Source organism: Dermacentor silvarum, chromosome 7 (assembly GCF_013339745.2).
Source record: "Dermacentor silvarum isolate Dsil-2018 chromosome 7, BIME_Dsil_1.4, whole genome shotgun sequence".
Classification (NCBI taxonomy): Eukaryota; Metazoa; Arthropoda; class Arachnida; order Ixodida; family Ixodidae; genus Dermacentor; species Dermacentor silvarum.
In genome coordinates this window covers 138,448,994-138,474,208 of record NC_051160.1, presented here as the reverse complement: position 1 = coordinate 138,474,208, position 25,215 = coordinate 138,448,994, and the positions used below count along the sequence as shown (strand labels likewise).

At 47.8% G+C, this 25,215-nt stretch overlaps 2 protein-coding genes across 2 annotated transcripts; both read left to right on the top strand.

The window, feature by feature from the left end:
- Positions 1–313: 313 nt before the first annotated feature.
- On the top strand, positions 314–10,750 carry LOC119459214 (sex-determining region Y protein). Its single transcript, XM_037721034.1, has 2 exons — positions 314–1,128; positions 10,735–10,750. The coding sequence occupies exons 1-2, from the start codon at positions 314–316 to the stop codon at positions 10,748–10,750; spliced, it is 831 nt and encodes a 276-aa protein (XP_037576962.1).
- A 136-nt stretch (positions 10,751–10,886) lies between these two features.
- On the top strand, positions 10,887–11,728 carry LOC119459213 (transcription factor SOX-21). The gene is made up of 2 exons (XM_037721033.1): positions 10,887–11,378; positions 11,600–11,728. Exons 1-2 carry the CDS (start codon positions 10,887–10,889, stop codon positions 11,726–11,728), a joined length of 621 nt encoding a protein of 206 aa, XP_037576961.1.
- The last annotated feature ends 13,487 nt before the right edge of the window (positions 11,729–25,215 follow it).

The following is a 25,215-nucleotide window of genomic DNA, read 5'->3' as shown; positions in this document are numbered from 1 at the left end:
ATTGAACGTCTAAATTCATTAGCTTTGCGCACTCGTGTCCTCGCGCTCCACGAGAGGGCACGAGCTGCGAGCTATGAAGAAGTAGAAGAAGAAGAAGCTCGACGTTCGACCACGGCGGATCTCACGACGTCTATATCTTCGGACACCCAGGGCGCTGCTGCCGACGTTCCCGGTTGAAAGTCAGCCATCGCCGTCGGCTTCGCTTCAGCAGAGGAGCTGCGAAGCAATTCCGCGCCTTCTGTCACAGGCAGCAGCAGAAGCGGCGACGGCGGTGCCTTCACTGGCCTCTCTTCCCGGCGTGGCGGGTTCATCGATGAGCAGTGAGGTTCAGCACAGCTACCAGCTGCGGTCGCGCATTCCGCGACCTCGAAGCGCCTTCATGCTGTTCGCGGAGGAAAAGAGGCGATCGGTGGCCGATGAGAACCCAAACGAGAACAACCAGCGCGTGAGCAGCCGCCTGGGCGAGCTGTGGCGTTCTCTCAGCACCGCCGTCAAGGAGCCGTACCAGCGCAAGGCGGCCGAAGCTGCCATCGTCCACCGAAGAAATCACCCGGACTACGTCTACAACCCACGTGAGGCCCACCGGCGCAAGGGCCAGGAGCGCAGGGCCAAGGCGGTTGTTAGCAAGCCCAAGAATGGCAGTTCCGGGGACCAGGAGCAGCAGCCGAGCATTTCCACAGCCGTGGCCCAAGATCGAGGTTTCCCGGAGTTCCAGCATCCACCACCACCACCGTCGCAAAGGAACGAACGCCGTGGAACCAGCGCTGCCCGTGGCAGCGCTTCGGGTGCTGCTCAGAGAATGCCGCTCCCTAGGCCGACGGCCACTGTCACGGCCACGGCGTCGGCTCGCTCGGATGCTCGGCCCTACAACGTGCACCGGTTCACCGCTCCTCTTCAACCGTCACTGCGTTGGGCGAACAGAGAAAACGCCTTGCCCACCACTCTGTTAACGGCAGCGCGCGCATTCAAACAGGCTAAAACGCCATATGCCCGAATAATGCTTCACAACCAGGTATCCTCGACACTTCTGAACGACGAAGACGACGACTCGTCAGCGGGCACGTCGTCGTTCGACCAGAAGTGGATTCCTGGAGAGCCTGGGCTCTGCAGGCGGTGCCCCAGGCGAAGGTCAGCCATCGTAGTCGGCAGCTGGCTCCCGTCCAGCATATTTGTTTTACCACCAGTACGCGCCCGCCAAGCGATCGGCGCCTGCTGCTGCAGGCGGGGTATCAGCAAAATAAGATCGCATGGTTCTCACCTGCATTGCCGCGATTAGCGCGAGGATGCCAGATTGTACTAATAGTTCAAACGTTCTATTCATCATGTCAAAGAAAGAAAAGGTGATGAAATGGTTGTGTCATTTTCTTTCTTTAATGCAGAAACAGTTTCGCCCTCTGAGGTGTCACACATGACGCATCAATTACGCTGAGATGTCGGTTGCAGACGCCGGCGGCTGATCGAAACAGTTAGAGACACAGATGGATAGATATATGGACACCGGAAAGTGCCTAAAGTATCCTTAAAATGCGTATCGCATTAAAACATTAAGGCGCGCCGCGAACAGCAGAAGCTAGGCAGAAAGCGATGGAGTAGGTTCTGCTCCGCACTAACTCTTAGAACTACCCTGTCGAACTTCGGGAATTTTCTAAGGTCCTTTTGCGGGCCTGACGCATAGGAAAAGAGATTAGTGACTGTGGTTTTAGTGAACAAAGTTGGAGAAAGAATAGCTGATGAATTTTGCGATATTATGCAGTGTCCAGCAGGTGCTTTAAACAAGACTCTCATTTACAACTCGGTCACTGAAACGCATACTATGATATTGAAGTTCAATTCACAACGCTGTAACCATAACCCGAAGCGATATTGGCGGCTTTACTGAAGAACCGAAATGTGCGCTTGAATATAGCAGTCAGTAGACTACTGTGGTTACAGGTGGTACAAGCTACAGTACTTAGGAAAAACCAGGGTCTCTAAAAATGATATTCAATTAGAAGCAGAACACTGAATACAGCATTGCGTCCAGACGGGTTCCACTAAAGTGCTTTGAAAAAAAAAAAAAAAACCTGGCTCCAACTGAAATATATTTATTGGAACTACACAGTGATATATCGATTTGAGAACAACTCTCGCAGATGTGTATAAGAGCTAGAGCAGTTAGTCAAGCGCCTGGAACAGTTCTTCAATTCGGACGCACATTTCTAGGGTCCGCATGAGCGTGGTCTGTGTGAGATCGGTTGCAAGAGCTTTAGCGATGATCGAAATCGCTCCTGGCAAGACCGTTGCCTAGGCAGATACTTTCTTTAGAGTAGTCATCGCGCGTATGAGCATTGAGATTGCAACAATGTCCGAAATTACACATTTATTGGGACTGACATGGGTGTCAGGAACTCGTAAGCGACGAGGCTTTCAACCATTCTCTCATCACACCTCAGCGGGCTGTGTTCACATGTTTAATTCGTTTTTGAGCATGCGCTGGTGGCGCTGGAAAATTATCTAGTTGAAGATGACAGCGTCGCTGTCTCGGTAATACAGAAGATCATAGTTTGCGCTTCCGGAGATGTTCAGCAAGCGGAGTCTCCGATGAGCCCATGGCGACGACATCGGACCAATACGGACGGGAAAAGATGGTTGGCCCGCAGTAGGGTTGGCGCGGGTTTCGGAAATCACGTCCACCTCCTGGATGTAGCGATGGCGACATGAAAGGGACGAGGTAAGGAAACGATGCTGCGCGAGCGGTGGTGAAGCACGTATCCTCGCTGTCTGCCTTTACGGTGGACGTGTAGGGCAGATGCAGTGCTCCCGGCCTGGTATCGGTGAGCTCGAAGGCGAGCGCGTTCATCACTCGGTTCCGTGCCGTAACGTGGCCAGAAAGCGAGCACGTCTCCTCGGGGCTCACCACGTCACACACCCTGTCGATGTCCAGGCGTCTACACCACTCGTAGCGGGGAACGGTGTCGTAATGTTCCCTGTACGGCATGCTGATGTTCCTGTTCTATCGGGATTAATGACACGTAATTGGAATGGCTGACTGGCCTGGGTCAGCGTTGATGTTTGTGTCGATAAGATTGAACATGGCGTATGCTGACGGTTGCTCTTTGCGGAAAAAATAAAGTACTTGTGCGTTATATTTAAAATAAAGAGGTGCGAAAGTAATATTTAAAAAACAGAAAGCAAGCAAAAGTAAGTGTTGAATTATTTTAACAAGGTTTTTCTCGTGGGTGATGTTTTATTGCGATAGCAATTATATGGACACTTCAAACGGATTTCTGCCGTCAGCGTTGCTGTCGCCGTGAGGTTTTGTATAGAGTCCAACGGCGATGAAATCGTCGCCGCGCGCCGTATGCTGTATGTGCGACTGAAAGCGCGCGAGGGACGAGTTGCGCGAAAGGCCGTGGGGGGGACGGGAGGGAGCGAAGGGAGGCGATGTTTAGCTGTGACACTAAATGCGTATTAAAACGTTGCGAGGCAAGAAGGTGGTAAAGACTTCCGACGCTGCTCGACAAGTGTCCGCTTCTGATGTCGTCCAAATCCTCCGAGCCGCTGCCAGAGGCAACGGCAACAGTCACCAACGCCGCGCGCGTTGGGTGCGAATGCGGGCAAAACGCCGACGGCGTCGACAACAGTTCTGCGCGTTGCTGGTGCAGCTGCATGTCCAAGTTTATACAGCTGATAAAACTACTATCCTTACTCCGTACAGCTCTCTACTAATTTGCTATCGCAACTGATGCTTCGCCTTTCGGGTGAAACTGCGACATTTTTTTGCTCTCCACCTTCTCCTTCATCTTCCAATAACTAATGGCGAGTGGATGATCGCCATTAATCGGCCGACTTTTGCAGCTTCTCCAACTTTCATCGTTTGGTTGGTCCGTAGTGCAGTGACACAACCCTTTGCTGAGGTATTGCCTCCCACCTCGCCTTTTGTTTTGTAAATCGAATCTCTTCGAAGTGTTGCACGCCGGATGGGTGATGTGCGCGAGTACAGCGCACAGTGCATGGAGACCATACGAAGAAGGAAACCACCACGAGGAGTGGCAGCACGAGTGCACCAACGACATTCGTCGAAGACGAAGACGACGCGCGGCTGCAGAACGAGGCTGGCAAAGTTACACGCCAGTCTTAGTGGGAAGTAGAGAAAAAAGGAAGATATTATGGAGATCCCGCGCTCATTTTAGAACCTATTTGAAGCGAAGCTTTTATGAAGCAGTTATTAAGTGCTATGAATGTGTTCATGTTCTACAACGCTTTTTGCAGCATTGAGATTACCTGCTTCTCGGCCAATGAGAGAGATGCGATTACTCTGGAACCTTCGATGACTCATGTATAAAAGCCGACGCGCTTGACCGCCAGATCAGATTTTCGACGATTGTTCATTAAAAAATACACTTACAGGTTTTTACGTGCCAAAACCATGATCTGATTAGTAGGCACGCCATAGTGAGGACTCCAGAATGATTTGGACCACCTGGGGTTCTTTAACGTGCACTTAGATTGTACACGGGTGTGTTCGCAATTCGCCCCTACCGAAATGCGGCCGCCGTGGCCGGTATTCGATCCCATGACCTCGTGCTTAGCAGCCCAACAGCTCAGCCCCGATTGTTCATGTTGTTGGCCCCTTTATGAGGCCAAATCACAAAATTTCTTATATATGCTTTAGTTGGCTAATTAGTCCTGATGAAATATTCAACTCAGCAAGTGATATATTTAGGGACAACCACTTACCATGAGGAAATTGTAGAGTGCTGTTGGAAACGTCTGATTCAGCAATAATTAAATTCTTACCTATTACGCAGTATTTTTTCCGTGTCATAACGAATCGAGGTATCCCGGAGTTCCAGCATCCGCCACCACCGTCGCAAAGGAACGAACACCGTGCAACAAACTGCCAGGGGCAGCGCTTCGGGTGCTGGTCACAGAATGCCGCTCCCTAGGCCGACTGCCACTGTCACGGCCACGGCGTCGGCTTCGGCTCGGTTTGCTGCGCGGCCCTACAACGTGCACCGGTTTTCCCTGTCCTCTGCCACCGTCACTGCGTGGGGTGAACAGAGAAAACGCCTTGTCCTCCGGTCAGTTAACGGCAGCTGGCGCACTCAAAGAGCCTAAATGCCATATGCCCGAACAATGCTTTATAATCAGCTATCCCCCACGATTCTGGAGGACGAAGACGACAACTCATTTGCGGGCAAGTCGTCGTTCGACCAGGGCGGATTCCTGGGGACCCTAGGCTCTGCACACTGCGCCCCCCGGCGAAGGTCAGCCATCATCGTATTGGCCAATGGCTCCACTGCAGCATAGGACCACCAGAACGCGCCTGCCAAGCGTTCGGTGCCTGCTGCTGTTACAGACAGGTTATCAGAAGCACGAGATTGCGCGATCCTCATCCGCATTGTCGCGATTAGTGCCTGGATGCCGGACTGCAGTAATAGTTCATAAGTTCTATTCATCATGTGAAAGAATGAAGATGTGGTGCAATGGCTTTGTCTTCTTGCTTTAATGAAGAAACAGTTACGCCCTCAGCGGTGTCACGTATGACTGGCATCAATTACGCTAAGATGTCTGTTGCAGACGCCGACTACACTACGCCAGAAAAACTGCGGAGAAGAGTGAATACATCTCGCTTTCCTAGGAAATGAAGTGGGAGGCTAGGTAGTCGCAAGCTCTATTCTGTTCCAGGGTCAAACTAGTTGATTTGATCACCGCTTGTGAGCTTCTGAGAGCTGTTAAAACAAAACAATCTCCGGCTCAGCGGCTTTGGTCATCGTAGCTTTTATTAGCTGATAATGATCCACATGCAAAGCCATTCGAATTGGCCAAGCTCGCCCATCTCCTGAATCATCTCATGCGGAGACATAGCTGTTCGCATCTTTACTAGTCGCGTCGCAGAGCCACCAGCACCGTCCTATAATAGGCAGATGAGGGTTATCATTCACCTTATGTGGTAAAGGGTAACATGAAACAGTTGATGTATAACATGTTGCTATCATTGGATCTTCAGAATTGAGCAGAACAAATTTTGCTCTTGAATGCTAGATTTGTTCTTGAACTTGCAATTACCTAGATGTGCTGCCATAAATGGGGTTACGCGCTTAGCGGCAGTTTTATAATAATACTTCGTGTGTTTCATCATAAAGGTGAGATAGGCAGAGAAGGAAAGCTGAACAAACAGCTTGACTGGTTCCCGGCTAAGGTCCCAGTGCAGTAATCTAGTAGAGAATCCAAGTGTACATACCCAGTCACTCCTGTGGCACACGATTTTGGACTGGACATCAGCGTGACCGGCCCACGAAAACGGTGAGATTGGCTGGCCCGCCGAAAAGTGGCTATAGACTTGGAGAAGGAAGCCCAGCATTAAAATCCCGCAGAACCCATCTCACGATAAGAGGTTAATCCAATTAACTTAAAAGCATTGTAGCGACACACAGAGAGAGAAACTTTATTGAAAAAAAATTTGAGGTCCCGTGGTTGGAGCCCCTAGTCCAGTGCTCCACTGTCGCGAGCGGCTCGTATTAATAACTCTAAAATGCGTCATGTATGCTAGGTATGTATCACGGAGTAAGATAAACAGGAGCGCCGACTCCGCCGCCGCGCAACGCATTCGCTCGGGACAAACCGTGCAACGCAAATTATACATCGCGTAGCGCCATCTGTCGAGGCGCGTGGAAAACACTCAACAGCTTGCTTCCATGTGCGCATGCGCTGAGTGGCGGCGACGGCGGCGCAGAACGGGCAGCGCGGCACCCGCAGAGCGTGTCGTCTGCTACAAACGTGGACCCTCGGCCGTCTCAATTTGACAGCAATGAAACACAAAAATATGTGCGCACGAATCATAAAAGCGCAAATAAACACGCGGTAGCGCTTTTATGCACGCATACGAATCATTTTTAGATGTCTTTAGAGGGAACAGACGATAAATGATGCTGTACAAAAAGACACAACAGAAGTACTTGTTTTTCACTCCTCTACGTCTGCGCGGAAACGAAGGTGGGAAATTTTCGTCTTCCTCGCTTTGTTTACCATGTCTGCAGTATGTTTATTCATGCCTGACGGAACAAGGTATCTTGATACTTCTGCGTGAAGAGACTGAGCAACAGGACAGTGCTTTGTTCCCGGCTGTAAATTTGGTTATGGCAAAGGACGCGAGAAGTTTTCGCTCTTCGCTTCGCCATCTGATCTTCAACTACTCCACCAGTGGCGTCAAAAAATGCCTCAAATAAGCGAGCGCTTAAAGCAATGGACAAAATATGTGCGCGACACTTCGAGAAGCAGCTTATTTTTGATAGTTACTTCAGCAAAGACAAAGGTGATGTCCTACTAGATGTAAAGAAAGTGCCTCGACTTCAAAGCGGAGCAGTTCCTTCAATTTGTTTAGGGAAGCCTGCCGTAGCTCAATGATGCTGAATGCCAGGAGGAACCAGAAGACGCCAATGCGGAAGGACGGGAGGAGCTCAATTTAAATTTGTCTACAACTACACACAGTGCAGGTGCCTTTTTTTGTCCAGAGACATGCCGTAATGTAGAGAGAGAGAAAGGAAAAGGAAGACAAGGAGGTTAGCCAGTGTAAATATCGGCTGGCTACCCTGTAAATTCTCAGCCTTGCCTTCGAGATGATTCCCCGAGTTATGCAGACACATAATCAGAGCTTCTCTTGTGAAATAATGAGCAAGAAACACTGGCAGGAATTCCAAATTATTATGTTTAATGAGAATGTGGCGATTCTGCTCGCAAGAGAACCGGGCGACACGAAACGCACCGCGAGAAGCAAAGAAGCAAGCGAAGCATCTTAGCACTTGATGCGTGCTCAGATAAAAAAGAGTGATAAACGTCAGCTTTTGCGTAAAAACTTCTTTTTGCTGTCGTCTTTCATTGCTTGAGACCACCCGAACTGCCGTTTATCGCCTTACCATTTGCTATAGTTTTTCATTCCATCTTTGTTTATTTTCTGTTCCTGTGCCTTGTAAAGTTCTATGTAGGCCACCTGACAAATGCCCCGCATTTGGCCTGTATAAAATAAACTAAATAACATGATACATGACTTGTTTCTCCTGCTAACGTCACTCCGTGAACCGCAAGAGCGCCAGGGCGTGCGCGGAGCAGACGACAAAACGGATAGGCAAGCAGGTGCCGCGAGAGAGCCCCCGCGCCTTTGCTCCTCTCCGCTGCAGAGTTTTTCTTCATTCGTAGCGCCGTCTGGCGAACACGCTGTGAAGCAGGAGCCGGCGTTGCAGAATGTGTCCCCTTCCAGACGAGCGGAGTCGGCGCTCCTGTCTTATCTTACTCCGTGGTATGTATTCAGGAGGCGCCGCTCATGCGCATGGATGCGCAAGATGGATGGATGGATGTATGCTAGGACGGTCCCCTTTGGAACGACGCGATGGGTTGTGCCACCAAGCTCTTGTTATCATATTGCCTAATGTCCTACCTACCTAAAAAAATAGAAAAAAGATCGTCGGCCCTTCCACTCCTTGAATATGGTCAACCAGCGAAGCTGAAAGGTGCGGCCCCGGTGTTTATCACTGGGTTAATCCCGAGGGTTCATTAAAGTATTTCTCAATTATGAGGTTACACACGCGTTCGGCTGCGACGGAGAGAATGACGTCACTGACGTTATGCCCGCAGTCCGCCGCTGTCGCTTGCGTTCGATGTCTCGAGTTTGCTCAGTGGCGTGGTTAGCAGCGTTCGCCCGCCATTTTCGCTTGCGAGTCTTCGAAATAAATTGCTTCAAAATTAAATCTGTCCGTCACTTAAGACAATGAATGGCTCATACCCACTTAAGCAATGGCTCATATCCCCGTAAATGCGGCCACCTTGTTACGACGACGGAAGAGAAGTGGCATTCTACGCTGGAATGATGAGCGGCAACGTAGCCAGCTGTGGAAGATGACGACGACGACGACGAACGCGGGAGCAGTGGCACGAGCGCCTGCCGAGCACGAACACGAGCGCAACCCGAGGGGCACCAACGAGCCAGCTGCGGAAGAAGACGACGACGATCGAGTCAATGCTGATGATGAGAGTTTTCTGTACACAGGTGATTACGCCCAGCCATTACGATTTCGCCTAGACATAAAGCTTCGCTTTAAAAATGCTCGACAAATTGTGAGAATGGTCTACTAATGCGTAAGCATTCTTTGGCTCCGGAAAAAGCGATGGGTAGACATGCATACGCTAGCAACATATGTCAGCAAAAGCGAAGTAAAAGCCGTGGTAAAGAATGCTCATAATTCTGTAGCATTTCTTTGTTTCCACCCTTTTGCATCTATTTCACTGTCTTTGTTTCGCTAATTTCCTTTCAACTATTCTGTGCATATGTGCCAATTTTCTCGGTCTCTTCCTCCATTCTGTGTCCTACCTTTTGAGTAACAGGTACTTCTGAACTTTAGCCGCCCATTTACTTTCTTCCATATTCCTGGCTCTTTCTTCAAAACTAATTTTAATTGGCACTTTTCTGACTTCAAAAGAGGCCCAACCCTTGTTGCCCTGCACTGCCTCGTTAGTGCTTTTACCATGGGCCCCCAAAGCAAACCAGCCTACCGATCTTTGGTTAACATACAACCCGGAGACGATGTCTAATTTTAGGCACAGAACTGTTTTTTGCGAACGTTAGCGCTGGCCCCGTTAATTATATCCAGATTCCTCGCACCGCCTTATATTTATTGTATCCCTAAAGTGCTCTATGTTTCCTTATTGAAAAATTCCGCTTCCCCTTCTTTCTTGGCTTATCATGGTGTAGGGATGAGATATGTCCTTGCTTCGTTTTTCGATACACCCAGGTATTTGTATTGCTTCACTATGGGTACGGGTTCTCTCTATCTTACCGTTCTATCGGCGCCAGCATTTCGGGCGTCGTATTAAACACTCCCACAGCGTTAAGCGGGAGTTTGATGACTAGAAGAAAAGCATTGAAGGAGAGTGATTGTACACATCTGTTGCAAGTTACAATGCCCTTGTCTGAATTGTCGTTGAACAGCGGGTAAGCGCGCTCAGAGACGTAATAGTGAAAATTCATTTACCATACCGAGGGAAAAATTCTAAGGTCCGAGTGCTACTATATAACTACATTAGTGATACTACTACCACTACTACCACCACTACTACTACTGCTACCTATACTTGTACTACTACTACTACTACTACTACCACTACTACCACCACTACTACTACAACTACTACCACCACTACTACTACTACTACTACTAATTTCTTGCATTTTCTACTACTACTGCCGCTGCTGTGCTGCCGCCGCCGCAGCCGCCACCACTACTACCACCACTACCACTAGTACTGCCACTACTACTACTACTACTACTATTATTATAATGACTACCGACAAAATCACCTCGTCAGCCCTCTTATGGGGCCAAATAACACAATTTCTTGCATTTTCTTCAGTTGCTTAATTAGTCATGAATAATTAATCGATTCAGCAAGTCATATATTTAGTGGGAAACACATACAGTGAGGAAATTGTAGAGCGCTCTTGGAAACGTCCGATTCAGAAATATTTAAATTCGTACCTATTACACAATCCTTTTTTCCGCGTCATAAAGAAAGATTGCTAATTTGTCGTTTTTCAAATTTTACGTGGAATTTAACCACTAAATTCATTGGCTTTTTCCACTCGTATCCTCGCGAGCCACGAGAGGGCATAGGCCACGAGGTATGAAGAAGAAGAAGCCTGTCGTTCGACCACGGCGAATCTCTGGACATCTACATCTTTGGACGCCCTGTGGTCTGCAGAGGCCGCTCCCGGTGAAAGTCAGCCATTGTCGTCGTCGGCTTTGCTTCAGAGGAAGACCACCAGCACGAGCCTGTGAAGCATACCGCGCCTTCTGTCACAGGCAGCCGCAGAAGCGGCGACGGCGGTCCCTTCACTGGCCTCTCTTCGCGGCATGGCGGGTTCATCGATGAGCAGTGAGGTTCAGCACCGCTACCAGATGCGGTCGCGCATTCCGCGACCTCCAAGCACCTTCATGCTGTTGGTGGAGGAAAAGAGGCGATCGGTGGCCGCTGAGAACCCGAACGAGAACAACCAGCGCGTGAGCAGCCGCCTGGGCGAGCTGTGGCGTTCTCTCAGTGCGGCCGTCAAGGAGCCGTACCAACGCAAGGCGGCCGAAGCTGCCATCGTCCACCGAAGAAATCACCCGGACTACGTCTACAACCCACGTGAGGCCCACCAACACAAGGGGCAGGAGCGCAGGGCCAAGGCGGTTGTTAGCAAGCCAAAGAATGGCCGTTCCGGGGACCAGGAGCAGCAGCCGAGCATTTCCACAGCCGTGGCCCAAGATCGAGGTTTCCAGGAGTTCCAACATCCGCCACCACCGTCGCAAAGGAACGAACGCCGTGGAACCAGCGCTGCCTGTGGCGGCGCTTCGGGCGCTCTGGTCAGGAGAATGCCGCTGCCTAGGCGACGGCCACTGTCACGGCCACGGCGTCGGCTCGCTCGGCTGTGCGGCCCTACAATGTGCACCGGTTCACCGGTCCTCTTCCACCGTCACTACGTGGGGCGAACAGAGAAAACGCTTTGCCCACCACTCTGTTGACGGCAGCGCGTGCCTTCAACCAACTTCAAACGCCATGTGCCCGAATAATGCTTCACAACCAGGTATCCTCGACACTTCTGAACGACGAAGACGACGACTCGACAGCGGGCACGTCGTCGTTCGACCAAAGTGGATTCCTGGGGAGCCTGGGCTCTGCAGGCGGTGCCCCAGGCGAAGATCAGCCATCGTAGTCGGCAGCTGGCTCCCGTCCAGCATATTTTTGTCTGCCAGTACGCGCCCGCCAAGCGATCCGTGCCTGCTGCTGCAGGCGGGGTAGCAGCGAAATAAGATCGCATGGTTCTCACCTGCATTGCCGCGATTAGCGCGAGGATGCCAGATTGTACTAATAGTTCAGACGTTCTATTCATCATGTCAAAGAAAGAAAAGGCGATGAAATGGTTGTGTCTTTTTTCTTTCTTTAATGCAGAAACGGTTACGCCCTCCGAGTTGTCACGCATGACTGGCATAAATTACGCTGAGATGTCGGTTGCAGACGCCGGCGGCTGGTCGAAACAGTTAGAGACACAGATGGATAGATATATGAACACCGGAAAGTGCCTAGAGTATCCTTAAAATGCGTACCGCATTAAAACATTAAGACGCGCCGCGAACAGCAGAAGCTAGGCAGAAAGCGATGGAGTTGGTTTTGCTCCGCACTAACTCTTAGAACTACCCTGTCGAACTTCGGGAATTTTCTAAGGTCCTTTTGTGACCTTGACGCATAGGAAAAGAGATTCGTGACTGTGGTTTTTAGTGAACAAAGTTGGAGAAACAATAGCTGATGAATTTTGCGATATTATGCAGCGTCCAGCAGGTGCTTTAAACACGACTCTCATTTACAACTCGGTCACTGAAACGCATACTATGAAATTGAAGTTCAGTTCACAACGCTGTGACCATAACCCAAAGCGATATTGGCCGCTTTACTGAAGAACAGAAATGTTCGCTTGAATATAGCAGTCAGACTACTGTGGTTACGGATGGTACGAGCTACAAGATATTCAATTAGCAGCAGAACACTGAATACAGCTGTACGTCCAGACGGGTTACACAAAAGTGCCTTGAAAAAAAAAAAACATGGCTCCAACAGAAATATATCTTTTGCAAGTACACAATGATATATCGACTTCAGAACAACTCTCACCGATGTGTATAAGAGCTAGAGCAGTTAGTCAAGCGCCTGGAACAGTTCTTCAATTCGGCCGCACATTTCTAGAGGCCGCAAAAGCGTTGTCTGTGTGAGATCGATTGCAAGAGCTTTAGCGATGATAGAAATCACTCCTGTCAAACTTGTTGCCTATGCAGATACTTTCTTTAGAGTAGTCATCGCGCGTATGAGCATTGAGATTGCAACAATGTCCGAAATTACACATTTATTGGGACTGACATGGGTGTCAGGAACTCGTAAGCGACGATGCTTTGAACCATTCTCTCATCACGCCTCAGTGGGCTGTGTTCACATGTTTAATTCGTTTTTGAGCATACGCTGGTGGCGCTGAAAATTGCGGAGATGTTCAGCAAGCGGAGTCTCTGATGAGCCCGCGGCGACGACATACAACCAATACGGCCGGGAAGAGATGGTTGTGCCCCCAGTAGGGTTGGCGCTGGTTGCGCATATCACGTCCACCGCCCGGATGCAGCGGTGGCGACATGAAAGCGACGAGGTAGGGCACGACGAGGTAGGGACGAGGTAAGCACGTATCCTCGCTGTCTGCCTTTACTGGTGGACGTGCAGGGCAGATGCAGTGCTCCCGGCCTTGAATCGTTGAGCTCGAAGGCGAGCGCGTTCATCACTCGGTTCCGTGCCGTAACGTGGCCACAAAGCGAGCACGTCTCCTCGGGGCTCTCCACGTCACACACCCTGTCGATGTCCAGGCGTCTACACCACTCGTAGCGGGGAACGGTGTCGTAATGTTCCCTGTACGGCATGCTGATGTTCCTGTTCTATCGGGATTAATGACACGTAATTGGAATGGCTGACTAGCCTGGGTCAGCGTTGATGTTTGTGTCGATAAGATTGAACATGGCGTATGCTGACGGTTGCTCATTGCGGAAAAAATAAAGGTACTTGTGCGTTCGATTTAAAATAAAGAGGTGCGAAAGTAATACCTTGAGCACAGAAAGCAAGCAAAAATAAGTGTTGAAGTATTTTTAACAAGGTTTTTCTCGTTGGTGCTGTTGATGATGATGATGATGTCCTCAGCACATGGCTCGTACCCACTTCGGGGGATTGGCCAAGAATTGAGCATCTGAACTTTTAGATATGCATTCTGAAACTACAGTTAATGTGCATTTTAGTAATCAGAACAACAGACAGAATAATTTTTCTGAACTGCATAATTTATAATACTAATGCCATAAATTAAAACTGAAATATCTCTCAGAGAATTGTAAAAGTGGGAATTTAAAATTTTATTCGTTTTGTTGATTGAATTAAACCACAAACGGCATCAAATACGTCCCTGTGGCTAAAGCCCAATACCGAGGCACCGAAAGTGAGTACTGATTCTGATGTTAAATTTAACCCTAATTTAGCAAGTGGTATTTCAAGAAGTCTTTTTGTTTGTAATTTATACTGACGACAGATTAAAATATAGTGTTCTACGGTTTCCATTTCTAGGCAGAATTGGCACAGCGGCGATATCGCTGTTTTTTGCTCTCCTTCTTCTTCTTCAGCTTCCAATAACTAATGGCGAGAGGATGATCCCCATTAATGGGCCGACTTTTGCACCATCTCCAACTTTCATCGTTTGGTTGGTCCGTATAGTGCAGCGACACAACCCTTTGCTGAGGTATTGCCTCCCACCTCGCTTTTTGTTTTGGAAATCGAATCTATTCGAAAGGTTGCACGCAGGATGGGCGATTTGCGCGAGTACAGCGCACAGTTCATGTAGACCATACGAAGAAGGAAACCACCACGAGGAGTGGCAGGTCGAGTGTAGATGTAGATGTAGAGCCTTGGAGTTACTGGCACATACCCACTCTGGGGGATTGGCCAAGAACCGGGTAGTTTGAAATAACAATCAGAAGGGAGATGTATAAAACAAAACAAACATAAATGTGGGAATATATACGCATCTGAGAATGAATAATTAGAATATATCAAATGACTTGAATAGAATAAGGAGTAAATGATGAATTAAAAAAAAAGTAGACAGCTAGTCATCAAATTTGTAAAAATATTTCGGAATCCTAAGCCCTGATTTTTTCATCTAAATCTTTCTGACCCTGTAATGTAATTCTGGATGGCATCGACAACATTCCCGTCGCTGTGCCCAAGGGTAGAGGCCCCCAATGATAGTAAATTTTGAACATTTAATTCTAATCTAAGAAGGCGGAACGGTGTTTCTAAGGTTCTTTTTCGCAATTCAGAATATCTTTGACAGGCAATGAGAAAGTGATCTAATGTTTCATGTTGTCCACAATAGGGACAGTTAGGTGAGGGAACCAGACCAGCTCTGTGTAGGTAAAAATCTAAAAATGGAATTCTGCAGCGTAGTCTAGTGATTGCGACTTCAAGTGATCGCGTTTGACAGAGTTTGCTATTCCAATAATGCGACAAGTGCTGAAAATCTGACGAGTTTGTTAAAGAAGGGGCGTGAAATTCACGCAGCATCATTTTTCTCCGAAATCTAGCCCCTATGATGAAAGCTGAAATCGGTAGGATATGAATTACCGGGCCATTCAGGGACGCTTTCGCCAACGAATCTGCTATTTCGTTTAGAAATAGGCCCTTATGCCCTGGTACCCACACCAATCTAATCAAAGCTAAGTGAGGGGGCACTAACGATTTGAAAGCTCGCAAAACTGGGGAATTATCGGACGCTGTGAGGGAGGAGCACAGAGATAAAGAATCCGTCACGATTACTGTGGAACATGTTGATGTATTGAGTTTACGGAGGGCTAGAACGACAGCTAAAAATTCCGCTAGAAAGATCGGTACGAAGTCTGGGAGGCGAATGAGAGAACGACCAATCAAGAATAGGAGAAAATATTCCAATTCCACACTTTTCTTCATTTTGAGAAGCATCAGTGGCAATAACTGTCTCGATCGGAACGTGCAAAAAGTAATCATTTAATATTGAGCTTAGCATGCGGTAAGATAATGCCTTTGCATTTTTAGGAAAAATATCAGCATACTGAATTTTAATGGAATTGGTGTTGTAAACAACAGGACTCACCTCACGAATTTGTATGTTTATTTGATCTAGGAGACTTTGAATAAAAATAATTTGTGGTGTGTGGAATCGCGGCCAGTACAATCCGAAAAACAAGTCCGGCTGGGAGATGAAAACTGTTTGTGAACGCCTTATAGGGGATTCATATAGTCTTAAATATGACTGCACAGCTAATAATCGAAACCTCGTAACAAGAGATGGCATCCTAGCTTCCAGATGCAAAACTTCATTTGCTACAAATTTAGGTAGCCCTAAACATTGTCGCAAGGCCTGCCTCTCCAGAAGAACAAGGGGGCGAAGTTTATATGCAGGAGCTTCAGAGTACAGTACGCATCCAAATTCCAATACCGGTCGAACATACATGCGGTATATTGTTAAAAGCGTTGTTCTTCGCATTCCTGATCGACTATTGCTCAGCCTACGCAGCAAGCCAACCGCACGAATACCTTTTGTTGCAATATAGTCAATGTGTGCCTTCCATGACAGTGAACTGTCATATATCACCCCAAGATACTTGACTGTCTCTACTTGTGGGATAATATTTAGATGATAAGAGAGTGAAATATATATGGGGTACGTTAATGGAAACGTTAGCACTGAGCATTTGTTTACGTTGAGACAGAGATGCATCGCATCAAGCCATCTTTCTATAGCAGACAAGTATGTCTGTAATACTTGATAAAGTTTTTGGATGTCATTTGCCGATGAAAAAAAACGCCATGTCATCAGCGTACACATAAGTATGTACATCATCATGACATGGGATGGAACTCATTAGAATATTAATTAAGACTGGAGAAAGTACTGCCCCTTGTGGAACGCCTCTTGACTGCGCGTACCTAGCCGAAGAAATGCCGCTTTGGGAGCAATAAAATTCTCTGTTCCTTAAAAATTCTGAAATCCATACTTGAAGGTATTTTGGAAGGTTAATCTTTTGAAGCTGATTGATCAATATCACATGTTCAACACTGTCATATGCTTTTGAGATATCTAGAGTGACTAATGCCGCATACTGTCTTTGGCGCCTTGCCAACTGAATACGGCTTTCAAGGTCAATATGGGCCTGCCATATAGAGCACTGTGATCTGAAACCAATTTGTTTCGGACTTAGAATCGATCGCTCATTAAGAAAATTTACGATACGAATATTGATAACTCTTTCAATCAATTTTACTAAATTTGAAGTTAACGCGATTGGCCTTATATTGTCTAATATATAGCCGTCACTCGGATTTTTAAGCAACGGAATGACCTTGGCAATTTTCCACTCCAATGGAACCCATGCCCTTCTGACGGAATAATTGATTATGTCTAATAGACATTCTTGTGATTCTTTATATAAAATTTTTAACATGGTCGTAGTGATTCCATCGGGGCCCGGAGCCGCTGATAGAAAGTTTTGTAAGACATCTGATAATTCAGTCTTCGAAATTTCCGTGAAATCTTCCTCAGATGGGGATAGCGATGGAGCTAAAGGCTGTTGGGCAGAAAAGCGACTTTCTAGCCCTCTAGCGATTACCTCCAACGAATTCTTTATTTCTTCTGGAGACAAAACTGCGGATTCTGCATTTATTGGTCGCGGAATCATTTTCTTGGCGGGTAGAAACCTAAACAGCGCGCGTTTATTGTTTGATTTAGAAAGAAATGCAAAATGCTGGGTGTCGTACTCATCTTTAGCCTTCAACACTGTCCGTCTAAATGTACCTGCATAGAATTTGTAATCCAGCCAGTTTTGAGGGCATTGATTATGTAATAGTTTTTTCCAAGCTGCCTTCCTTCGCCTGTAGTCACGCGAACAGTCATTCCACCAAGGGGAAGAATTCGTTTTAACTGATTGTATAACAAATTGAGATTTTTCCCGCGAATCTTTTAAAACAGAACAAATGCTCAGTGCTTTCGATTTGAGATTAACATCAGTCAGAGAAGTCAATGCGGATCGCAAGGAATTTTGAAATTTACTGTAGTTTATGAAAGTACGCGCATTAGAAAGGCAGGAGGTAACTGGACGTAAAATATCAAAAATGATCGGTATGTGGTCGCTATTTGTGGCATGATCAACAGTCGACCAGGTGGCCAGGGAAATGCTTGAGCTTGCAAAAGTCAAGTCTAAGGCAGAAGCAGCCTGACCTCTGACGAAAGTAGGTCGTCCGGAATTTGCGCACGTAAGATTATTGTCCTGGGACCAGTTCCATAAGCGATTGCCACTCTGATCTGTTTTTAATCCCCATGTAATATGGTGGGAGTTAAAGTCCCCAGCTAGTAAAACATCTTTTCCGCAAGTAGTAATGATAGTATCCAAAGGGCGCGTGTCCTGAACACCTGAGGGAAAATATGCATTGGCTATAAAGAATGGCCGACAGGATGGAAGGCTTATGTCTAACACTAGTATTTCGTACTCGGAGGACAGTAGCTTTAGAGCTATCTTCGCCTTATGGCAAATTTTGGAAGATATCAGTGTCAATAAACCACCTCCTCTCGAAGATCGATCTAATCGGAATGAACGATAATTTTTTTAATGAAAATTTCTATCTGGTGTAAGCCAAGTTTCTTGCAACAAGATAATATCAGGATTTAACTGAACGGTAAGACAATCTAAATCTGTATAAGCAGCAAATATCGAACGACAGTTCCACTGTAATACTCTCAAGGATCCTATTTTGAAGATAGTATTGCAGAAGCAACAACCTTCTCCAAAATGTTCTCCTTGAGAACTGTACTGGGCGGAGACTTTTTGGACTTGTTCTGAGGGGACATAGAAGAAGCTCGGTTCAACGGGGACCGGCTGCGTTTTTGAGCCCGTGCATCCAGGTCAACGTCTGTGGAGACGTGCAAGTCAAGAGTATGTTGGTCAGGTTTCGAGGAAGATGCAGAGTTTTCATGGCTGTTTTCAGAGGGAAGAGCGCCAACGTTATTAATATCTCTCGTTTCTCTAATAGGTGGAAGTTTAGAGGTGTCAGGAGTCATTGCTGTTGTTAACTGCAGAATATTAGCGATCTGGGTATTGACTACCTGAGATATGCATTCAGAGATGCTGACTACTAATCGCTCCATTGCGTTGGCCATTGCTTTTTCAACTGCGGCGTTAATTGCCTGCGTAAGAGTCGCGTCTGTGAAAGAAGGATGACGAGCAGTAACACCAGCATACCCGTGAGTCCTCTCCTTAATAGTGGCAATAGCTTCTCTCCTAGAACACCTCCTTTTATCAATTATTTCCAACACCTGCGTTTCTTCTACTCGAGCTGGACAGTCTGAATAGTCAGCAGGGTGAGATCCATCACAAAGGCAACACTTCTGATCTTGGGATGTACAATCACTGTTAGAGTGACCCTCACCACATGTGCAGCATCGTAGACCAGATTTGCATCGTAGACCAGAGTGCACCTACGAAATTCGTCGAAGACGAAGACGACGCGCGGCTGGAGTACGAGACTGGCAAAGTTACACGGCATTCTTGGTTCAAAGTAGAGAAAAAAGGAAGATATTATGGAGATTCCGCGCTCATTTTAGAACCTATTTGAAGCGAAGCTTTTATGAAGCAGTTATTAAGTGCTATAAATGTGTTCCTGTTCTGCAACGCTTTTTGCAGCCTAGAGATTACCTGCTTCTCGGCAAATGAGCGAGACGCGATTACTCTGAAACCTTGGATGACTCACGTATAATAGCTGAAGCGCTTTACCCTCAGATCAAATTTTCGACGATTGATCATTAAAAAAATACACTTACAGGTTTTTACATGCCAAAACCATTATCTGATTAATAGCACGCCGTCGTGAGGACTCCGGAATGATTTGGACCACCTGGGGTTCTTTAACGTGCACCTAAATCTAAGTACACGGGTGTGTTCGTATTTCGCCCCAGTCGAAATGCGGCCGCCGTGGCCGGGATTCGATCCCGCGACCTCGTGCTTAGCAGCCCAACACCTCAGCCCCTGAGTAACCACGGCTGTTAGAGGATTGTTCATGCTGTCGGCCCCTTTATGGGCCAAATCACAAAATTTCTTATATTTGCTTTAGTTGGATTATTAGTCTAGAATAAATATTCAACTCAGCAAGTCATATATTTAAGAACAACCACTTACCTCGAGGAAATTATAGAGCGCTCTTGAAAACGTCCGATTCAGGAATATTGAAATTCGTACCTATTACGCAGTGTTTTTCCGTGTCATAACGGAAGCGCGCGAATTCATCTTTATCAAATTTTCGAGTGAAATTGACCGTCTATTCATTAGCTTTGTGCACTCGTGTACTCGCGTGCCACGAGAGGGCACGAGCTGCGAGCTATGAAGAAGAAGAAGAAGAAGCTCGTCGTTCGACCACAGAACCACGAAAAGGCAGGCGTAGGAATTTTTTCTCATTCGCTAGATTGGTCCTATTCGATTAGACTTCCAGATTTTACTCCTATCTACACAGCGGAATTCTTAGCTGTGGTTTTAGCATTACGGAAGTTGAACCCCTCTCATTCATCAGTTGCTATTATCACCGACTCACTCTCTCTATGTTCGTCGCTTACAACGCGTAGTGACTCAAAAATTTTGCAAGCGTTACATCTGTTAGCTCCGTCTCATTTGAGTTTACTTCGCTTAATTTGGGTGCCCGGGCACAAAGGTTTGCCTTTGAATGAGTGTGCAGATTCATTAGCGAAGGCTTCCCTAGGGGGTCCTTTAGTACCTGCCGTTCCCCCAACCGCCTATATCACTGCCGCTAGGTTTAGGAGATTAACAATGATGAATGAGATATATAATTCTAGTATGGCTTCGCATTCTGACTACCACCATCTACTATTCCCTTGGAATCGTAAATTCTGCCCAACACGAAAATTAGAGATTACACTAACCAGGATACGTTGCCGCACCCCGACACTAAATTTCTATACACACAGGGCTGGTTTGGCGGCATCTCCATTGTGTATACAGTGCGGCGAACCAGAAACTATTGATCATTTTCTCCTTGCTTGCCGACGATTCTCCTCAGTAAGGAAAAGGGTGCTTGAGGACCCTGTAAACAAACTTGGCCTCAGTATGAACGCTACCGTCTTGCTTTCGTTTGGAGCTTCCACATTAGGGTACAGCCACCAGAATGTTTGCACTGCAATGCAAAACTTTATCATTAATTCGAATCGACTGCCTTCCTAAAATAGTCAATTATAATAAGTAATTAGAAGACCAAGCAGAATTCATCTTCCTTCTTTCTTTCTTTTTATCTTTTTCTAATTTTCTTTAAATCCATTTTCTCCAAACCGCCCAATTCTTGGCCGATCCCCCACGGTGGGTATGTGCCATTTGTGCTGTGGATCATCATCATCATCGACCACGGCGGATCTCACGATGTCTATATCTTCGGACACCCTGGGCGCTGCTGACGACGTTCGCGGTTGAAAGTCAGCCATCGCCGTCGGCTTCGCTTCAGCAGAGGAGCTGCCAAGCATTCCGCGCCTTCTGTCAAAGGCAGCAGCAGAATCGGCGACGGCGGTGCCTTCACTGGCCTCTCTTCGCGGCGTGGCGGGTTCATCGATGAGCAGTGAGGTTCAGCACAGCTACCAGCTGCGGTCGAGCATTCCGCGACCTCGAAGCGCCTTCATGCTGTTCGCGGAGGAAAAGAGGCGATCGGTGGCCGATGAGAACCCAAACGAGAACAACCAGCGCGTGAGCAGCCGCCTGCGCAAGCTGTGGCGTTCTCTCAGCGGCGGCGTCAAGGAGCCGTACCAGCGCAAGGTGGCCGAAGCTGCCATCGTACACCGAAGAAATCACCCGGACTACGTCTACAACCCACGTGAGGCCCACCGGCACAAGGCGCAGGAGCGCAGGGCAAGGCGGTTGTTAGCAAGCCCAAGAATGGCAGTTCCGGGGACCAGGAGCAGCAGCCGAGCATTTCCACAGCCGTGGCCCAAGATCGAGGTTTCCCGGAGTTCCAGCATCCACCACCACCACCGTCGCAAAGGAACGAACGCCGTGGGACCAGCGCTTCCCGTGGCAGCGGTTCGGGTGCTGCTCAGAGAATGCCGCTCCCTAGGCCGACGGCCACTGTCACAGCCACGGCGTCGGCTCGCTCGGCTGTGCGGCCCTACAACGTGCACCGGTTCACCGGTCCTCTTCAACAGTCACTGCGTTGTGCGAACTAAGAAAACGCCTTGCCTACCACTCTGTTAACGGCAGCGCGCGCATTCAAACAGGCTAAAACGTCATATGCCCGAATAATGCTTCACAACCAGGTATCCTCGACACTTCTGAACGACGAAGACGATCGACGACTCGACAGCGGGCACGTCGTCGTTCGACCAAAGTGGATTCCTGGGGAGCCTGGGCTCTGCAGGCGGTGCCCCAGGCGAAGATCAGCCATCGTAGTCGGCAGCTGGCTCCCGTCCAGCATATTTTTGTCTGCCAGTACGCGCCCGCCAAGCGATCCGTGCCTGCTGCTGCAGGCGGGGTAGCAGCGAATTAAGATCGCATGGTTCTCACCTGCATTGCCGCGATTAGCGCGAGGATGCCAGATTGTACTAATAGTTCAGACGTTCTATTCATCATGTCAAAGAAAGAAAAGGCGATGAAATGGTTGTCTTTTTCTTTCTTTAATGCAGAAACGGTTACGCCCTCCGAGTTGTCACGCATGACTGGCATAAATTACGCTGAGATGTCGGTTGCAGACGCCGGCGGCTGGTCGAAACAGTTAGAGAAGCAGATGGATAGATATATGGACACCGGAAAGTGCCTAAAGTATCCTTAAAATGTGTACCGCATTAAAACATTAAGACGCGGCGCGAACAGCAGAAGCTATAGGGAGAAAGCGATGGAGTAGGTTCTGCTCCGTGCTAACTCTTAGAACTACCCTGTCGAACTTCGGGAATTTTCTAAGGTCCTTTTGTGGTCCTGACGAATAGGAAAAGAGATTAGCGACTGTGGTTTTAGTGAACAAAGTGGGAGAAAGAATAGCTGATGAATTTTGCGATATTTGTAGTGTGCAGCAGGTGCTTTAAACACGACTCTCATTTACAACTCTGTCATGGAAACGTATACTATGAAATTGAAGTTCAATTCACAACGCTGTAACCATAACCCGAAGCGATATTGGCCGCTTTACTAAAGAACCGAAATGTGCGTTTGAATATGGCAGTCAGTAGACTACTGTGGTTACGGATGGTACAAGCTACAGTACTTAGGAAGAATGTGGGTCTCTAAAAATGATATTCAATTAGAAGCAGAACACTGAATACAGCATTGCGTCCAGACGGGTTCCACTAAAGCGCTTTGAAAAAAAAACTGGCTCCAACAGAAATATATTTATTGAAGTACACAGTGATATATCGATTTCAGAACAACTCTCGCCGAGGTGTATAACAGCAAGCGCCGTTAGTCAAGCGCCTGGAACAGTTCTTCAATTGGGCCGCACATTTCTAGGGGCCGCAAGAGCGTTGTCTGTGTGAGATCGCTTGCAAGAGCTTTAGGGATGATAGAAATCGCTCCTGGCGAGATCGTTGCCTAGGCAGAAACTTCCTTTAGAGTAGTCCACAATATTTACCCTGACTCTATGGCGGGATTTCGACGAGGCCGTTAATCGATTGACAATGTGGTCAATCTAGTGTCATCTGTTGAGCAGCAAAAGTCTTGAAAACGATTATCAGTAGCACTCTTTCTTGACGTGAAAGGCGCATACGACAACGTTTCCCATCAAGCCATCCTAGACGCACTTTTGACATTGGAACTAGGAGGGCGAGTATTTCGATGGATCCAAAGCTACTTGACACAAAGGTCCTTGTTTGTACGCACAGAAGATGGTCCGACTGCTGACCACTACACATGCCGTGGCGTTCCTCAAGGCGGTGTTCTAAGCCCTATTCTTTTTACCCTCACACTTCTTGGGCTGGCCGATTCCCTACCGGAAACAGTGAGTCTCTCCATCTACGCCGACGACATCTGCATCTGGGCATCAGCGGTGACTCGCCCGCAGGTTCGTGCAAGGTTACAGAAGGCAGCAACACAGGCAACTGGCTATCTTTGCACACAAGGCCTAACCATCTCGACAGAAAAATGTGCGTTAGTCGCTTTTGCACGACGAAAAGCGATGTCTGGTTATCCAGTGTGCATCAATGGCCAGCGTATCTCCTACAAGAGAAATAATCGGTTTTTGGGTGTCTTTGTTGACCGAGACCTCTCCTGGAGCCCTCAGGTTGCCCACTTGAAGAAGAAGCTCACATCTATGGTTTACGTTTTCAAATTCATTGCTGGTAAAACGTGGGGATCATCAGTGAGCTCAATGCTACAGTTGTACCGAGCACTTTTTATCGGCTTCCTACGCTATAGCTCTCCCGTGCTTGCTAAAACATGCAAATCAAATCTTCGAGCCCTTCAGAGCGTGCAAGCACAGGCATTACGTGTTTGCCTTGGCCTTCCGCGGAGCGCCTCAACAGCAGGAACAGTTATCACGGCTCAAGACCGTTCGATCACGACTATACATGACCATCGACACGCTTAGGGCCCATATTCGCCACGTTTCACGGATGCAATCAAGCTCTCTTGCCTCCCTGCCAGAACGACGACCACAGGCGTCATTCTCCAACGTGGTCAGCATTCATCGTGCCTCCCTACCATCGGGGTTCACACCCTCGACACGTTCACCGTCAGCGTTGTGGTGTTAAAAACAACCTGAAGTGCGCCTTTACGTTCCAGGAATACGAAAAAAGACAGACCTGCCTACTTCGGCCTTGAAGCAAGCAGCTATCGATTGCTTGCACTCTTTCTACTCTGACCGAATCCACATATATACGGATGGCTCTTCCACTCAAACCAGCTCCACCGGCGCAGTGGTTATACCATCACGATCAATGAGCATCACATACAAGACTTCTCACGTGACATCATCGACCGCTTCGCCGCTTCGGAGCTTCTTGCCCTCCGAGTTGCCATTGATTATATTAAAAACCAACCGGTTAATCGGTGGGTAATATTATGTGATTCAAAGGCGGCCCTACAATGTCTTTTGTCAGCTCTCCGCCGCGGGTCCTGCGAACAACTCGTCTCGGAGATACGAGAAATGCACCACCATACGATCGCAAAAGGACACGACGTCGTGTTTCAGTGGCTGTCGAGTTATTGCGGCATCACCGGCAACGACATCGCCAATGAAGCTGCTAGGAAAGCACACGAAGGAGCGAATCTTGTTTCTGTACCTTTATCGAGGACTGACGCAGCCCAACACATAAGCAAGCTAGCGCAAACTATGACATTGGAGAAGTGGCATACAACTGAATTCGCCCAACATTGGTTGCATTCTCTCGACCCATCTATGCAGCTGCGGCTGTTGCCTGGATTTCCGCGAAATAAGGAAACAATGCTGTGCCGCTTACGCTTGGGTGTTGCATTCACCAATTCTTACACGTGTTTGATTGGAATGACGGATAGCGCCGAGTGTAATGCCTGCGGTGTCGATGAGACTATAGAACACCTACTATGCTACTGTCCATCTTTTCAAAACGAAAGACATGTCCTCTGCAACGTTCTTAATAGGCTA

Bases quoted from the DNA above. Each gene is read 5' to 3' on its own strand.
- LOC119459213 (XM_037721033.1), top strand. From the start codon at position 10,887: ATGGCGGGTTCATCGATGAGCAGTGAGGTTCAGCACCGCTACCAGATG. The intron at 11,379-11,599 runs GTCAGGAGAATG...CTTCACAACCAG, and splicing joins GCGGCGCTTCGGGCGCTCTG to GTATCCTCGACACTTCTGAA.
- LOC119459214 (XM_037721034.1), top strand. From the start codon at position 314: ATGAGCAGTGAGGTTCAGCACAGCTACCAGCTGCGGTCGCGCATTCCG.